The sequence below is a fragment of the Emys orbicularis genome, chromosome 2 (assembly GCF_028017835.1).
Source record: "Emys orbicularis isolate rEmyOrb1 chromosome 2, rEmyOrb1.hap1, whole genome shotgun sequence".
NCBI lineage: Eukaryota > Metazoa > Chordata > Testudines > Emydidae > Emys > Emys orbicularis.
Genome location: NC_088684.1, coordinates 294,743,730 through 294,762,122, shown reverse-complemented (window position 1 = coordinate 294,762,122; position 18,393 = coordinate 294,743,730). Strand labels below are relative to the sequence as shown.

Here is an 18,393-nt window from a genome sequence, read left to right as displayed (position 1 = left end):
GCCTCTCTGGTTTTCCAGGGACCAGATTAGGGACCAAAACCTGTTCCCCTTTGTCATACAGGGTGGCTCCCCCTCTATGGAAGGTAAGTAGGATTTGGCTTTAGCTCAACGCTAAGGAGAAGGACCCACACCCTAGATCCCTAAGAGCCTTATGTCACCATCCCAAAGTGGGCGAGATCTTCTGAGGCAAGGCATGTCCGGGTGGTACGTGTATAGGCTTTCTTGGTGGCCTTGCCACATGCCCTCTGTTCTCCTGAAGCAAAGGCATGATTCCTCTATGACTCCCCTTTGTTCCAGGGCATACCAACTTGCTGCTAATCCAAACCAACAGTAAATTACTACCCCTGCGATGCTGGCTGGCCCTGGGCGGGTGGGAGCCCTTCCCCACCCATCTACTCATTGGGTGGGGTTGGTTCACCCCCTTATTCCTCTATACAAGGTCTGGGTAGCCTGTGCAGGGGCACAAAGGGATCTTACTCTCCCTATCACCCCTGCATGGGCCCATGGACCAAGAGACAGTCGAGCCCACAGTCTGTTTTGCACACACTCACACCCCACCAGCTGAGAAGCGATTCTATTTGCCTGGTGGTGTGTCACAGTATTGATTTAAAGCAGCATCCCCCTCAATGCAGAACCACCCCTTTCCCAGAGACCTTGGCACGATCTTTCCTGGAGGTTCTCCAGGCTCTCAGGAGGAAGGCTGACAGCCAGCAGCCTGGAAGTGCCAAAGCAGACAGTGTTATTCTCCCAGCCGGCTGTAATCATCTGCCACTGAGCAGAGCGTCTCGAAGGCCTGCTGGAAATCCGCCTCCTCGCAGCCGTATCGCCAGTACCAGTGGAGGTAGGTGTTGGTCTTGTACATGGCCTCTGCTCTGGCCACCACCTGCTGCAGGAGTTCCGCTGAGCTGCCTTGGTTGGCGCAGATGGTCAGCGAGTGGCTGTGACATCCGGGCTCCACGATGTTGAGAGAGTCTGTGGGACGGAAAGTCATCTCTTCACCCAGAGATATTAACCCTTCACAAGTGACGTGTTCCCGAGAGGTCTTCTCCCACCCGGAAAGGGTTACAAGGGACATATGGCACCTACCTCATTCCTGGAGGGGGAAAGCCCTCTGAATTCTAAACATCTAGCCTAGCTAAACTAAACTGAAGTTCCGGTCTACCACGGCGCAGGTGAGAACTCTTCCTAACGTTGGTCTTGCAGCAAAGTGCAGAGTGGAATTATACAAGAGCCTGATTTCTAATAATACGCACATGTGAAATCTTCCAGGGCCTTATCCCGCTCCCCTGAAATAAACAGTCACCCTGGGACTGGGTACAAGCCACTCCTCTACCTCCCTCTCATTAAAGCGGGGATCAGACTTCCCTCGTTGGAGTGGTGTGATGCTTCATTAACGGGTGTAAAGTAGGGGAGATCCTCCCGTGAAAGCTGCGGGGTAAATTGGCCCTTTAAACACAACTCCACTAGCACCACCTCAGAGCCGAGGACAGTCCGAGAGGAATCTCAGCATGAACACCTCACTCACTGCTCCTCAGTCGCTATCGGACAAGGGCCTCAAGAAGTGTATTGAGCAGGGGACTGATTGCGCTGGGCCTGTTTCACACGCTTGGCTAACGCAACAAGGCAAAGGTGTGTGCAGCTTTCCGCTCTCTCCCTTACCCTAGAGTTACTGATTTTTGTGTCTATATGAAACATTATAAATAAAAGACTAATGACCCTGCTTCTAAGTGTGCAATTCCCTGCTGGTTCTTCCCAGCGTTGCACTGAGGGCTGGTCTGTGTTTGTACAGCCCCTAGCACAATGGGCTCCTGGTCTGTGACTAGAGGCTACGGGAACACTCCTAATAATGAATACACGGATTCAAAGGTTTCTGCAGCTGTAGTCCCTGCTGCTGGGTCTGCCTTTGTCCATCGGTTTTTGACAGGCAAACAGCTGAGTCAGAAGGAAGGAGCCTTCCCCCACAAGGGTCACTGCAGCTCCTACCTGGTTTTGCTTTCAGTTTTGCTGCCTTTTCTCCCTCCTTTCCCATTTTGCCCCAATCTCTTCCCCCTGTCCCCTCCCTCCTTCATTTCTCCCTTCCAATCCCTCCCACAACTGCATCGTTTGGGTGCGAGGGGCCTGTGCACCTTCCAAATGAGGAGGTTTGAGGGATGAGCCAATGAATCTGAGGTCACCTCCCTCCAAATGCGGGCGACTCGACAGTGCTCCTGGTGTCTCTGCTCAGCAGGGTCCCAGGACTGCACTAGCGAGGGTGCTGCGGCCAGGACTGGGCTGCCTTCGTTACGGGAGAGAAGCGCCCACAAAGCCAGCAGCACCAACTAGTTCTGTCCGCCTTTCCCTCTCCTGAGCACCTCACTATGGAATGGACCAAGGATCTGGAGTCCCCACATTCTTGGGGAAGCTACAGAATGAACTAGAGGGCCCAGCTTGCCCCCAGCCCTGGGAGAGCTGGAGGGGAGGTGCTGGTGACACCGCTCTTTGGGTCAGTCATGATCTAGTGCTTCAGCACAGTGCTGGGGGCACCAGGCAGCTAGAGATCCCTGCCTGCTGAGCCATAAAACAAAGGCCTGAGCCACTCATGGCTATTAACTCTTCGAGCCCCAAGGATGCGTGGATTGAGTGGCAGTGAGCTACACTGAGAGACTCCCGAGGAATCTGAGGCCAAGTCTACACTACAAAGTGAAGTTGACCTAAGCGGTGTTGCTGTACGGCCACCTGCAGTCATGAAATTGCTTTTGCATGTCCACTCTACGCTCCTTGTGTCAGTGGTGCGCATCCCCACCAGGAGACTGTCAGTGTGGGGCACTGCCGGACGGCTTCTGAAAAGCAGCAACAGGGGACGTAAGCAACACCGTATCTAGAGCAGTGGTCACCAACCCGTCGATCGCGATCAACTGGGCACTCTCCCAGTCGATCATGAGCTCCGACCACGATGGTGCAGTGGGGCTGCCTGCCGCAGTCCAATGCCACTCTCGGGGGGAAGGGGTCTCTGCATGCTGCTCCTGCCTGCAAGCACCACCCCCGCAGCTCCCATTGGCCGGGAACAGGGAACTGTGGCCAATGGGAGCTTTGGGGGTGGTGCCTGCAGAGAGGGGCAGCGTGTGGAGCCACGTACCCCCCCACCCAGAGGCTGCAGGGGCATGTTGGCCCCTTCCAGGAGTGGCAGGCAGGGAGCCTGCCTTACTTCGATCAGTGGGAGGCTACGTGCTACCCAGGGGGAGGCCGCACCCCAGCCCTGAGCCATCTCCCAGAGCCAGCACCCCGCACCCCCACCTGCACCTCAAGCCCCTGCCCCAGCCCTGAGCCCCTTCCCAGAACCAGTACCCCGCACCCCCGCCCGAACCCCAACCCCTGCCCCAGCCCAGTGAAAGTGAGTGAGGGTGTGGGAGAGCAAGTGAGGGAGAGAGGAGGGGATGGAGTGAGCAGGGCGGGGCTTTGGGGAAGGGGCGGGGTAGATCCTGGGTTGCCCTTAAATTCAAAAACTGATCGTGGGCTTAAAAAGGTTGGAGACCATTGATCTAGAGTGAGACTGTGTCGACCTAACTACATTGACCAAAGCGCTACACCTCTCGCGGAGGTGGAGTTAAGTCAGCGTAGTGGGCGAGTTACGGCGGCGGGCGGGCCGTTGGAGTGTAGACGCTTACAGGGTTAGGCTGACGTGAGCTGCCTTGTGTCGACGAGGCGATACTCTACTTCTCCTTCCTGCCTCCGCTCGCTCCAACCAGATATTGCACACCCCACCTCCCTCCCCACCAAATCAGAGCCCTCCCACATCTCTGTCCCTCACCTCCACCCTTCCACTTGCAGGGACCCTTCCCCTCACTGCCAGCGTCCTCCCCCTCCCCTTAGCCTGAGCCCCTGCTGAAACCTGCTTCCCCAGGCTGGCTTCTAGCCACTCGGACACTGGCCAGTCCTCAAGGATCAAATAGCCCCTGGCTCCCTTTGAGCGAGTGGGGATGTTAGCTCCAACCTGGCTCATTACATTCTGCCTTCCTACATAGCCCACCCAGCTAGGCTGGGCACAGTAGTGATTCTCAGTGAATGTCTCCACAGCAGTGGGCCAGCTGCAAGAATCTAGTTGCTGTGTAGACATACCCACAATGACCTCGAGCTGAATTCAGTCCTGGGATACGTGGAGGCAGCTCCACTGAAGTCAATGTTTCTGCTTCCACCAGGCTTGAATTGGTTCCTCATGTACCAACAGAAGGATGGCCTTGTGGTTAAGGTCTGGGATTTAGGAGACCTGGGCCCAGTTTCTGGCTCTGCTACAGACTTCCTGTGGGACCTTGGGCAAGTCCCTTAATCTCTGTGGGTCTCCTTTCCCTTTCTGTAAAATGGAGAACCGTCCTTCGTTATGCATCTGTCGGGATAAATGAAAGTGAGTTTCTGAGGGGCTCAGATGCTATGGTGGTGAGTGAGATGCAAGTGCTTAGACAAGACCAGCAGTGAGTTCAATGGACTTGGTGAAGTCTATGCAGGTTTTCAGATGCCTCCCCGGCCTGTGACCTTTTCTCCAAAGCAAAGAAAACCTCTCTTGAACACAAGGAATGTGTGACGCTCTGGTCTGACCTTTGCAGACTGGCTGCATTTGTCAGCCTGCCCCATATCCCCAGCAGCAATATGCACAGAAGAGGGCCCAGCGAGACTGACCTGTCCAGCAGCTGAGAGGGAAGGGGTTCCAAGGAACGCAGCGGTAAGCTTGCTTCAACTTCCTCAGCACCGAGTCACGGGACAGAAGAAAGGTGTCCTCTTGGTAGCTGCGGGCTACAGCGAGCACAGAGGTGCTATAATGCTGCAAACAAGGCAAGCTAAGGGCAAAGCAGATCCAGGGATGACCTTCAGAGCTCTCCCCCCGCCGGTGGGGAAGAGTTCTCCTGTCCCATCTTGAACACTTCCCACCCTAGAGTTGCCAAGTGGGGGTTTGAATCTGAGGGACATTTTGATCCCAAATCTAGTTGTGTGGGGAGGGGGAAGCCAATGGACTCATGTGGCCGGCTGGCTAGAGCAGTGGACTGGGACGCAGGAGACCAGGGTTCTATTCCTGGCTCTGCTGGTGACCTTGGGCAAGTCACTTTCCCCTTTTGGTGCCTCAGTGGGATGGGGTGAAGGCAGTGTCCATACCACCACCTGTATGATGAGGACAATAATACTCCTTTCCTCCCGCCCTTTGTCTTGCTAGACAGTCAGCTTCTCAGGACCTGCTAGGTGTCTGTACAGTGCCTGGCATAACAGGTCCTCTGCCTTGGTTGGGGCCCTCTAGCTTAGAGGGTCTCAAATGTCATTGCACCATGATCCCCTTCTGACAACAAAAGTTGCTACACGACGCCATGAGGGGGGACCGAAGCCTGAGTCCGCCTGAACCCCACTGCCTCGGGAGAGGGGCCAAAGCTGAATCCCAAGGACTTTGGCCCTAGGAGGAGGACCTGTAACCTGAGCCCCCCACACACTCAGGGCTGAAGCCTGGGCTGTGGGGCTTGGGCTTAGGCCCTGGACCCCAGCAAAGCTAATGCCAGCCCTTGGTGACCCCACTTTAGGGTCCCGACTCACAGTTTGAGAACTGCTGCTCTAGCTGATACCCGTAATACAGACAACAATAGGTATGGGAGGGACAAGCTCACAACTCTACCTTCTCAGCAGATCAGACTTTTAAAGAGACCAGTCCCCCAGGCAAACTTTTGGGTGTCCAGAGGTCCCATCCTGGACTGCATTTACATCTAGAGGTTTCCAAATGGATTTCAAGGCGGATGAACAGAGGTAGGGTTCGCCCCGTAGTTAGCTGGACGTTTTGGAATGTGTAATCTTGCTGACCCTGTATCTCATCTTGAAGGTTGCAAGGAATAAACTAGAAGACAACTGGTTTAGCTTTCTCTCTTCTCCCTGCCCCAGTCAAGGCGCATGGAGCACTACTACAGGGCTTTCCAAGGGCCTGTTGGCTCAAGTCATAGGCAGGTAAAAGGGAAGTTGTCTATCTCGCTGGTGTTCTCTCTCCTTCCTCCACCCGAGTCCCCAGTTCAGGCACATTTGGTAGACGCGGCGCTTGTAGAGAAAGGATACGGGCTGTCCTGCGTGAGACTCACGGGGCAATGAGTGCACAACAGACGCTGCCAAGCTGTCCCAAAATACCGTCCCCCTGGGAAATGAGAAACAAACCAAATTCACCAGGAGCTACAGTGAAAACTAACGCGTCGGTTTCACTGAAAACTAGGGGGCAGAGCCTGAGCTTAGTCTGACTAAGGTAAGTCCATGGACAGACCTCCAATAAAAAAAAGCACAAACAGCTGCATCGGTGCAGTGTGACAGTAACACCAGCGCATCAGGGAACGCAGCAATGTGAACTCTCCCACACTGCATGGGTCTCAATCCCCTCTCACACAATCAAGCCGCCCAGCAGGTACCGTGGAGTGGAAAAAATGTCCAATGGCCGTGCGCTGGGTGCGCAGACACCATGGGTGGAATGCACCTGTGTAATCATGCAAAGAAGAACTTTATTTTTTGCATTTAATTTCCAAACAAAGGGGAGATAAAAGTGGCCCAAGCCCATTAGAAATTAAATGGGTCCCCACTCAGCCTTGACCTCACTCAGGGTCAGGGTCAAATCGTTGCTGCTTTGACTCCCTGGCGGGTGAAAGGCATTTTCTGCCAAGCTGTGTTAGCAGGGCAGTGGTGCACCTGCCGTCTCGCCAGCCCCAAGTGAGGGGGAGTCCGGCTATGTCTCCACTGCAGCGTGTGTCGGCAGAACTCACGCAGCTGAGGGCTGTGAATAAACCACCCCCCGGGCGACATAACTGCCAGCGTGGACAGTACTCAGAAGCTCTCCCGTCGCCGTAGCTACTGCCTTTCACAGGGGTGGTTTTGTTATGCCGACTGCAGAGCTCTCTCATCGCCATAGAGCGTCTTCACCAGACGTGCTGCAGCAGCATCGCTGTCATAGGCACCGACTTCCCCTGCGTGTACGACTCCCACTCTGCTCCCGGCCCCGCCCCCACTCCACCCCTTCCATGAGGACCCGCCCCCATTCCAACCCCTTCCCCAAATCCCCGCCCCGGCCCTGCTCCTCCCCTGACTGCGCCATGTTCCTGCTTCTCCCCCTCCCTCCCAGAGCGTGCTAACGCTGCCAAACAGCTGTTTGGCGGTGGCTGGGCGGGAAACGCTGGGAGGTAGGCAGAGGAGCAGGGATGCGGCGCGCTCAGGGGAGGAGGAGGAGGAGGAGGTGGGGCGGGGGGTGAGGGGAGCCTGGCTGCCAGTGGGTGCAGAGCACCCACTAATTTTTCCCCGTGGGTGCTCCAGCCCCGGAGCACCCACGGAGTCGGCACCTATGACCATTGTACGTGTAGACAAGCCAAAAAACAATCATGAGACTTTTTTAATCTCATGAATTTAAAGCTAAACAAATAATCAACGTTGGCTTTTTCTTTGCCTGCTGTTTCTGAGCCCATAAGGTTCAGATTTCCAAACTTTTCTCCAGAACCATGAGCCTAGAAATTTACCATTTCCAAGCCTGAAAACGGAGATTCTCATACAATGACGCGTTTCCAGAAGGGGGGGCTTTAAGAATAACCCCAGCTATCGCAAGACTCGTGATAAAATGGAGACGGCCTCCGGGGGCAGCAGCAGCACGAACTTTTGAAGTGGGTTGTAGCCCACGAAAGCTTATGCTCAAATAAATGTGTTAGTCTCTAAGGTACCACAAGGACTCCTGTTCTTTGTGCAGTGGGTGTTTGTGAACGAGCCACTTACAATCTCCCTCCTGCAAGCGGCCCATCACAAGCTGCCCCTGATCCTCACAGGCCAGGCTCAGACACTGGGATGTCACAGGAGTTTCAGAGCATCACGGGCTCTGCTTAAACCCACTGTGCGGGCTTCTGTACTTAAAACGTGGCCCCCATCAGGTTTAAGACTCCACAGCAGTCTTGTCTTGGTCTCTTAAATTAGCTGCTGGGCTACGGACTGACCTGGACAATGAGAGTGAGAATATTAGACTCATCGGAGAGGCTCAGAATCGCTTTTCAAGTGGTGGGACAGGCCCCATTCCTACCTCTTGCAGCCTTGAGCTATGTGAAGGAATTTCATAGTCGGCATGGGGCAGACAGACCTCAGCAGCTCCCAGGGTTCCATCCCCATGCTGATCCCACTGAAAAGCAAGGGAGAGACATACAGTCATCTACCACCACCACCACCGTGATACTTAAGCAGCTACTGAGTAGTGCAGCCTTATCTCTCAGAACCTCTTTACTGCCCCACTCAGACACAGATAGGATGACTAGATGTCCTGATTTTATAGGGACAGTCCTGATTTTGGGGTCTTTTTCTTATATAGGCTCCTATTACCCCCCCACCCCCTGTCCCGATTTTTCACACTTGCTGTCTGGTCACCCTAGACACAGACAACCTTGCTAGCCTCTGCTGGCTTCTTGGTTTCCAGGGAGTGTTGCAGGCTAGTTATCCTGTAATATCCAGTTAGCTATTGCTGAGTTTATTAATAAGGTCTTTGGATGTAAAGGACTCATGCATGCTGCTTTTGCTTTCTATGTTCAATTATCTGTGCTCCCTTGGTCCCTCTGTTCGCACACTGGGAATATTTTGACTGCACTTAGGAGTTTTTGCCTCCATGCACAGGCACCGACTCCGTGGGTGCTCCGGGGCTGGAGCACCCACGGGGAAAAATTAGTGGGTGCTCTGCACCCACCGGCAGCCAAGCTCCCCGCCCCCCGCCTCCTCCACCTCCTCCCAGCGCGCTGCGTCTCCGCTCCTCCTCCCTCCCAGCGCTTGCCGCTGCCAAACAGCTGTAGCAAGACCTGGGAGGGAGGGCGGAGGAGCGGGAATGTGGCACGCTCAGGGGAGGAGGCGGGGAAGAGGCAGGGCCGGGGCAGGGATTTGGGGAAGGGGTTGGAATGGGGGTGGGAGGGGGCGGGGCAGGAGTGGAGTCAGGGCAGGGCTAGGGGCAGAGGAGGGTTGAGCACCCACCGGCGCCAGAAGAAGTAGGCGCCTCTGCCTCCATGCCAAAAGATTCGACTAAAGCTTTCTATGCACTAGATTTTATGGGCCAGATCCTCCGATGGTGAATACTGGCACAGCTCTGTTGTAATTGATAGAGTTATGCCAGCTGTGGACTGCAGTACGTCTAGTGTCATCTGCAGAGCACCAACAGCTGTTGGAAAGAAGACAAATATCTGCTCGGTTCACCTTCCTGTCGTGAAAGCCTTGAGCGGGTAAAGCAGCCCAGCAAGGCAGGAAGCGACGTAGGTGTTCATGGCGGAGAGGGAGACCTGAGGCTGCATGTCAGACACTGGCGCTTTCTTCCCAAGCAGGGCTGCCGTCCTCCTCAGCATGGCATCGTTCTGGAACCGGAGGACGCCGTCGACATGTCTAGACAGACATAAAATGGAGTCATTGTTCCTTTGGAGTTAGGATCTCAGCCACAAGTCCTTAGGCAGGAATCTCACGGAAGTTAGTGGAATTTCTGCCTGGATCAGGACTGAGCAAGTCCTCACAGCTCATTCCAGGGCTACATCAGATGACCATGTGAGTGAAACCCCATTCATTTGTATTAGTGGAGTGCTTATGTGTCCCAGCCAAGATCAGGCCTCATTGTGCTAGGCGCTGTACAGACACACAGCGAGAGACAGCCCCTGCTTGAAAGCTAAAGAGGCAGGACAAAGGGCTGGGGAAAGGTGGTGTGATTGAGACGGCGTGACTTGCCCAAGGCCACCCAGGCAATCCGTAGGAGATGGGGGAACTGAACCCAGCTCTCCTAAGTGCCAGGCCAGCGCCTTACACCTGCGACCATCCTCCCATCTCAGCAGTAGTGCCAAAACTTCCCTCGCCCAGTCTTCACCCAAAACTTCCCTCACCTAATCGTACCAGTCACTCCAGCATCAGGGGCTGCAGGTCTCAAACTCCGGTCCACAGGGCCCTTTGAAGCCACTACGTTCCAACCTACCACCCCATGATCTGCTAGGAGTTGCCACAACTTGAAACTCGACTTTGGCAGAGGACTCCCGGTCTGAGCTCTCACTGGCAAAACCCTGAGGGTCCTGATTGGTCCCCTGCCACTGTTTAAACCAAGCAGAGGAACAGGAAGTTGTCTGTGTAACTGGGTTTTCCCTGCTTAGGACGGCTGGCCTGCCCTGTGCTACCTGCTCCTGCTGCCTGACTCTGACCTCCTGGTACCCTGACCCTCACTCCCAGCGTGCCCTCTGGCCCATCTCGGACTCTGATCTCCTGGTATGCAGACCCAGCCTGCCTGCTGGCTCCTGACTGCTGCTCCACCCCCAGATCAGACTGCCCAGCCGTGACAGCCAGTCATCGAGAGCGCCTGCCAGGAAAAGCAGGGTAACTTAGTGGAGGTTATTCCATAGTTGACTACTAGGCAATAGGTCTTGTATTCTGTATTTCTCAGACAGCGAGCTCTTCAGGAGCAGAGAGCGGGCTTTTGCTCCACACTGCGGGAACCACCCTAGTGAACGGTGATCAGCGTCCGGCTCGTAGCACCACCATTTGCTGCTGACCTATTGTCACGGCCCAACTCCCACGGCCCCCAGGAACGTACCGCTGGAGCCACGAAAGGCACAGCAAGGAGTTGTAGTGCTGCAGAGGGCTCTCGCCAGCCTGGTGCGGGGCTACCGTCACCGACAGGATCTGACCCAGGGAGTACTTGTCTCGGATCGCTTCACACAGCCGGGAACCGAGGCCTACGTGGGAAAAAGCCCCCAAACCTGTTCATAAACGTGATCGGCCTGGTCTAGGGCAGAGAGCTCTAGCAATCACGATGCTGGTCTCATCCATACGTGCCTGAGAGGCAGTGTGTTCCAATGGGAACTGGGAGCCAGGAGCCCTGGATGCTAGTCCCAGCTCAGCCACTAACCCACTGTGTAACCCCAAGCAAGTCAATTCAGCTCTGTGCCTCAGTTTCCCTGCCCACCCTTCCTTTGCCTTGTCTGTTTGGACTGTAAGCTGTTGGGGGTCAGTGCCTAGCCCAGCAGGCCCAGATTCGGATTGGGGTCTCTATGTGCAATAATAATACCCACTGGTGGCCACAAGGAGGTGCTCACTGCGTGGTGCTAGTTAAGAGCTGATTGTATATTAGAATAGTAGCAACTATTATAGTTAAGGTGGCATAAGCATTTCCATTCTAACCCCCTGTTTTCAGTTGTGGGTGTGTGTATAAATAGAACTTTCAGGAACTTGCATCTTTCCTGCTGAAATCTTCCAGGATTGTTCTCTTCCTGGCAGTGAATTTTTCTGGCAAGTTTGACCAATAATGGTCAGGCCACTTTTGAGTGAGAGGAGAGTGGGAAAAATATACTTTCCTCATTAGAAAAAAATTCTTGAAACATCCTCTAGCTGATCTCACAGAGGCAGATTAAGCTGCGCACAAATGTCAAACTCACTGAGCTGTGCAGAGAAAAAAAAAATGTAGTGAAAGCCCTCAGCAAATGAGGCAGGCTCTATCGGAGTTCCTGCCTTCTTCACTGCACCTCTTGCAAATGCTGCATAAGGAGATAGAAACCATCAGAATGGCCTAACCAAATATCTCCATATTATAGATTTTTTTCCTATCCTTTTTCTGTAAATAAAAAAAACCTTAGAAATTCCATCAATAAACTATGTTAAAAATGTTAACATTGCCTGTTAAACACTCAACATCCAGGAAGTGACAGTTGCATGTACAACCTTAACTCTGCCCCCATGAATGCTTGCCTAATTGTTAGGGTTTACCTAATATTTCTCCAGTTATTCATTCTAATTAATACCATTTTTCTTCTACCACCTTAGGTACACGTATGCAGCATTAGCTTGTAGTGGGGGTGGGTGGGTTTGCTTTGTATGGCAGAGTCCTTTGGAAAACCACTTTCTTGAAAGGTACAGAGTACCAAATACGCTGCAAGTAACAATGAAACATCACAAGAGTAACAGTGAAAATGTGATGGCAAATGTAATCCAGCTAAATTTGCTTCACAGTTATCTGCCATCTCCCCTGGATTGCACCTGTGGAAAGCAGGCTTCTGGTTGGAAGGAAGTTTGTATGGTGCACATGGAGGGAAATGTGAAATAACCTGGGAGGACGTCCTGAAAAAATATAAGTTCTCTTGTTTTCCCATCACAACATCTACCTAGCCCTCCATCCATGAAGTATCCGAGCACCTTCCACATAAAACCAATTGCAAGGGCAAAGTCCCTACACACCAGCTCCTGTACCACCACTGAGGCTATGGAAAAGCACCGTCCCACAGTAACAGTCTCTGCGCTCGACCTCCTTCCGCAGACTCTCCATCGTCCTTTCTAGGAGGTTCTTCTCGGTGGCTGAGTGCAGGCCGTGGTATCCTGTCAACATTAAACCATTTAGAGGCCAAGGTGAGCTCATCTCAGCCATCGGCACTCAGATAGATCCATGCTGCAGGGTCACACGACTTAAGGGTTTTTTTTAGGATTCAACACCTCATTCATCTCTGCCTTGAGGGCATATCGTCTGCATCTGAATCCTTCTGCGTGTCACTGGGTCTAAACTAATCTCAGCAGAGCAACAGCTGTTTCCAATGCAGGATGAGTGAAGGCCAGACAGCGCATACACACCACTTCAGGCTTCTCTGGTTTACACCAGGAGTTTACACACGGGGTGCACTGGCCCCAAGATCAGGGGAGCCTAAAGCCACTCTGGCCCCCCACCCCTATTGCCATGCACCAAGCAACACTCAGTGTGAGCAGATGGATTTATTTTAGGGGGACCAGACAGCAAATGTGAAAAATCGGGATGGGGGTGGTGGGGTAATAGAAGCCTATATAAGAAAAAGACCCCAAAATCGGGACTGTCCCTATAAAATTGGGACATCTGGTCACCCTAATTTATTTCCACACGTTCAGGAGGTTCAGCTCCAGCTACCTCCTAGCGTGGCGAATCCAGGTCCTGTGTGCATGCATCAAGAGCATCTGCTCTACCGCGGCCATGCAGCTCCAGGGATAGAACGGAAGCCTGTCCCTCCCAAAACACAGGGCTGCCAGGATACTGGAACACGAGCAGGGAAGGCGCTAGCTTTGACCGCAGATCTGTAGGTGGAGATGGGTGGGGCAAGGGGGCTGAAAGCCCAATATGGAGGCTTGCAATTAAAAAAGGGGGGGGGCGCTCTGTGAATTGTGGGCAAGAGAGGAGAAGCAACCTCCAAGGAGGTAGTGGAAGGGCTGCTTTGTCTGTGGGCTGAAAAGGGCCTTTTTATTACTGTTTGTGATGGATGTGGGCATGGTGGGAATATTTTTGATGCCTAGGTGTGCCTCAGTTTCCCCATGGGCTTTGCATTGCCATGCACTGAGTGCAAAGGGAAGGGATGAAGGGTTGACCCAGCAGCCTGGTTGGAAAGTAGAGTCATAATAAACTGAACAAAATCGGCACAGGTGAATGGAGGATCCAAAGAGGGAATGGAAACCCCAAGAGCCAGGACAATCACATTTAGTGACCACGGCCAAGCAGAAGCAGAGTCTCCCCCTGCTCATCCCCCCAGGAAGCAGAGCAAAGCCCCCCTGCCCCCCGAGTGGGAGAACAAAGGGGGGAAACGGTGTCAGGTGACTGCGTAAAGAGCTGAGCTCACAGAAATACCGCGTGCACAGTAGGAAACGGAGACAAAACAGAGAGAAAGAGACAGGGCAAAAATGGATTCTGCAGCAGCTTGCCTGGAAGAGCCTGATGCGGCCTTAGCCTTTGCTTCTCTAGGCTGACCTAAGGACTTTCAGAGTCTGTAGGCCAGGTGACTAATACAGCGTGACCTGGTTCTGAAGAGGCTGCCTGGTGTCCCCGCAAATACTGGGAGCATGGAAGGGGTACAGGACAAGCCCACTGCTGGAGTCTGGCTTTGCTGGAGGGAGCCATGGAGAGGGGCATGGTTGGTTGGCATTTGAAGGCCCAGTTTTGGAGTCCTGGAGGTCACAGCCCTGCCCTGTGGAACTGTGTAGGTCCTTGGGGCCCAGCACACAAGAGGGGTCATTCCCAAGGGACTGGGGACAGGCTGGGGCCTAGACTGGGCCCTGTGGATCTGTGACATTATTAAAGCCAAACAGTGCTACACGCTGGATAACACAAGACTAGGGAAAGAGACATCTTAGTAATAGACATCACTGGAGCAGTGCTAACTGATATCGGTTGAGGATCTCACCCGTCTTGTTTTGCTGATGGAGGATGTGGGATGACTGTCATTTTATCAGAGAGCTAAAGGAGAATTTCCATTAGCTAGCAGTAGCAGTAAGGCTTTTACAGCCTTCTCATCATAACATGTAGGAGCTCCAGCCATGGACCAAGACCCCATTGTGGTAGGCACCATACAAACAGAACAAGAAGACAGTCGCTGACAAAAGGAGCTCACAACTGAAGTACCAGACAAGAGATCGACACAGACAGATGACATGGGAGTACAAGGAAGCAATGAGACAACACTGATAGGCTGTGGTCTCTGCACACCAGCAGCCGAATCTGTTGAGCGATAACGAGAGAGGAGAAGCTTTCCTTGCCATTGCTTCCAGCAGAGCACAATGGCGCAGGTACATCGCAGCCGCAGGTGTGAGGGAGGAGCTGCCTTTCCTCAGGAAGCAGGTGGCTAAGCGCTGCACTGCAAATACATATTTTTTTCAAACCTTGATGGACATCGTCCACACCCAGAACAGTTCATCTAGGGGGCACTGAAAGATGGACACTCACCATAAGCCCAGTTGTTGCCTCTTCCTCGCTTCCCCACGATAAGATTGTTCTCCCTGAAAGAGCTGGGAGAGGAGTTAGGGTCTAGTCTGTGCAGCGGACAGTCACACTGAGCATTTCACACACGACTCCTGAGCCATTTTACCAACTTGACAAGGGGGAAGCAAACAGAGGCCTAGACTCCCCTTGGCTCCTTGCCCCAGGGACGTACAAGTGTGTGTGTGTGTGTGTGTGTGTGTGTGTGTGTGTGTGTGTGTGTGTGTGTGTGTGTGTGTGTGTGTGTGTACACGATGCAACCCAGCTCCTTGCAACCTCTATGCTCCCACCAGGCGCACATAATCCTAAAGGGGGCAGGAAAGGCAGCTGTGCGCTGTGCATTCAGCCTGGATTTCAAACGAATGAGACAAGCCCCTGTTCTCCTACCCGCTCTTGACTTGTTTCTGCAGCTTCCTCACCACTTTGGGTTCGCTGTCCACGCAGATAGCGCTTAGCTTTCCATCGGGGGAGCAGAACGGATATCTGAAAAGGACACGAGCTGTGCGTATGGGAAGCCCTCTTCCCTGAAGCCTGATCTGGACTCCACCTAGCAGGGTGCTCAGCACAGGAGTTCAAGAGCATCCATTCCTGAAGGCGACTGGGTAAATACACTGCAAGGGGGCTCCCACCAACTCTGATCCCCACAGCAAATCCTTCCGGAACTCAGGGAACAGTCCTGCCCTGCCCTGGGAAGATGGGCTGGATGACCTACTAGATCTTCTCCAGCTCTCTTTTCTAGGCAGCTGTTACTTCTCAGTTACTCCTGAGGGCATTCCGCACCAAAGAATTAAAAATTTCTGTGCCAAAAAATTAAAAATTCTGCAAAGTTCTGCAAATTTTATTTGTTAAATAAATGTGGAGGCTCCAGCATGGCATTGGGGGGACGGATAGTTCAGTGGTTTGAGCATTGGCCTGCTAAACCCAGGGTTGTGAGTTCAATCCTTGAGGGGGCCACTTAGGGATCTGGGGCAAAATCAGTACTTGGTCCTGCTAGTGAAGGCAGGGGGCTGGACTCAATGACCTTTCAGGGTCCCTTCCAGTTCTAGGAGATAGGATATCTCCATTAATTAATTAATAATTGAGGAGCACCGGCCACTGGCTGCACAGAGGTGGGAGATCACTGAGCAGCTCCCACCCTGGGACATGGACTCAGCGGTGAGGCTGCACCCAACCCTGACGCAGCACAAGGACTGGGCCTGCCCCAGAAACACCCCAGGGCCTGCCCCTGTGCCAGGTGCACCAGGTGTGGGCAGGCAGGCTCAGCAAGGCAGGATCCAAGTGTGGAGGGGCTTAGTGAGGGGGATCCAGGTGTGGGTTGAGAGGGTTTTGTGTGGGGCAATCTGGGTGCAGGCGGCTCAGTGGGGGATCTGGGTGCAGGGGGACTGGGACTCTGCAGGGGTCCAGGTGAAGGTGGTTGGGGTTCAGCGGGGGGGGGGTGTCTGGGTGTGAGGCGGATAGAGCTCAGCAGGGGGGGGTCTGGGTGTGGGAGGCTCAGGGGGGGTCCAGATGCTGGGGGACTGGGGCTCAGTGGGGTGAAGATCTGGGTGAGGGTGGCTTGTTGAGGTGTAGGGGGAGTGAGGCTCCTTGGGAATGGGGGTTCTGAGTGCAGGGGGTGAGGCTTGGTGGAAGGGGGTGAGGGGGTCTGGATGCATGGGGGAAAACAGCTCCCTGTACAGGGATCCCTCCCCCTGCAGCTGAGGAGTGATGGGCGCAGGAAGCGGGGGGGGGGGAGTTTGCAGAGCTTCCTGCTGCTGGGGGAGAAGTCTGGGGGTGGGTCTGACACGGTCCCAGATGCTGTGCAGGGGTAGAGGAAGTCCCGCTAGCAGCTGTGCCTGGCACAGGGTACGAGCCACCAGCTGGGTCTTCCCCTGCCCCACAGTGATTTACCTCTCTGCCAGCTTCCCTGGGCACCCAAAACATACTGCTGGGGAGAGTTGCATGACTGCTCTTGTGGCTCCCCTTTGCTTCCCCATCAGAAAGTCATTTTTCTGCAGGGAAGCAAAGAAATCCGCGGGAGACATAAATTCTGCACATGTGCAGTGGCGCAGAATTCCCCCAGGAGTGCTCAGTGCCGTTCCAGGGGTATTCTCAGGGCAGTTTCAAGGGTAGAAACAGTTACATTTGTTCATATTTATATTGGAATTTTAGACTCTAAACCCAGAGTTTTACATACCCTTCCCTTGGCTCAAACATGCTGACAGGGGGAATGCCTGCCTTTGATCGGAGGCCAGCAAGGGAAGGTTTTGATCAACAGCATTAATCCCTCTGCCCCATCTTGCAGCATGCTTGTGTTTAAAATGGTCTGTGGAAAGTGAACTGGAACAATGATCTTATTGTTATCAGAAATATAAAGCTAGGAGCACTCCGCAAGGCCGCATGAGGCCTTGTGATAGGACTGCCAGCTGCACAGAGACTGCAGAAGAACTCCTACGATTGCCCTCTGTTAAAAGTAGGGATGGATCACTTAACCCATTTGACTCCAAGTACTAGCAGGCGTAGGCTCATGAGTAGCTTAAAACTGGTTCCCTCCTTAGAACTGCAGAGTTACCATACGGATCAGCCTCTGCGTGAGGCACGTTCTCCCTGGTTAGGATCTGCCATCCCTCCTCGCCAATCTGATTGCCACATTGTCCAACGTGTAGCCACACAGCAGACATTGCCCTGAGAGCAGAAATACACACACACAAATGTAGGAGGTAAATACTTTAAAGAGTCAATGTCAAGTCCTTAAACTCAATTTCTGACCTGTCAAGAATGTATTATAACCCAATACAGTGGTTCTCAAACTGGGGGTCGGGACTCCAAAGTGGGTTGTGACCCTGTTTTAATGGGGTCACCAGGGCTGGTTTAGACTTGCTGGGGCCCGGGGCTGAAACTGAAGCCTGAGCCCCACTGCCCTTGGCTGAAGCCAATGCCCGAGGGCTTCGGCTTTGGCCATGAGTGGTGGGACTCAGGTTACAGGCCTCCCCCCCCCGCACGCCCAACCTGGGGCAGTGAGACTGGGGCAGGCTCAGGCTTTGGTCCCCCCTCCTGGGGTCATGTAGTAATTTTTATTGTCAGAAGGGGGTCGCAGTGCACTGAAGTTTCAGAACCCCTGATCGGATACATCGCATACATTACTGCCAAGAACTAAACAACATACACAAACTACCAGTTTTGCAGACCCTACAATAGCCCCATGTTTTGTGCTTCTTCTGCAGGGGCAATGAACTAGAGAACATCACTAATTGATGAGGCTGGGCCAAAAGAAAGACTAGGCCAGATCCTCAGGTGGTGTAAACGGATGTTGTTCCAATGAGGAGCAGACACAATATATTTCATTTGCCTCCAAAGACAAAAAGGACTGAGGTTCACAGGAGAGCCACTGACTTCAGCCAGGGTTTGTGGCGGTTCAGCACTTCTGAAAAAAATCAGGCCCTAAAAGAAATGTGAGTTGTTGTTAACGAAACAGTCATCATCCAAACGGACTCTATGCTCCCCCCTGGGAAATACAGGGATGGGGCGGCAGAGGAGGAATCGACATTTGCAAAAAGGGCGAATGCTACAATGAACAGGAAATAATAATTTTCAAATGCTCTCTCAGGGCCAGAGCCACAGGTCCTTATTCATAGATTCATAGATTCATAGATTCTAGGACTGGAAGGGACCTCGAGAGGTCATCGAGTCCAGTCCCCTGCCCG

General features: G+C 53.3%; 1 protein-coding gene across 1 annotated transcript; it reads right to left on the bottom strand.

Annotated features, from left to right (window-relative positions):
* Positions 1–739: 739 nt before the first annotated feature.
* On the bottom strand, positions 740–17,370 carry LOC135873355 (tubulin delta chain-like). The gene is made up of 11 exons (XM_065397789.1): positions 17,267–17,370; positions 15,101–15,196; positions 14,681–14,742; positions 12,187–12,324; positions 10,550–10,691; positions 9,184–9,366; positions 8,036–8,131; positions 6,055–6,130; positions 5,611–5,613; positions 4,651–4,792; positions 740–972 (listed from the first exon to the last, which is right to left on the bottom strand). The coding sequence occupies exons 1-11, from the start codon at positions 17,368–17,370 to the stop codon at positions 740–742; spliced, it is 1,275 nt and encodes a 424-aa protein (XP_065253861.1).
* Between the last annotated feature and the right edge of the window lie 1,023 nt (positions 17,371–18,393).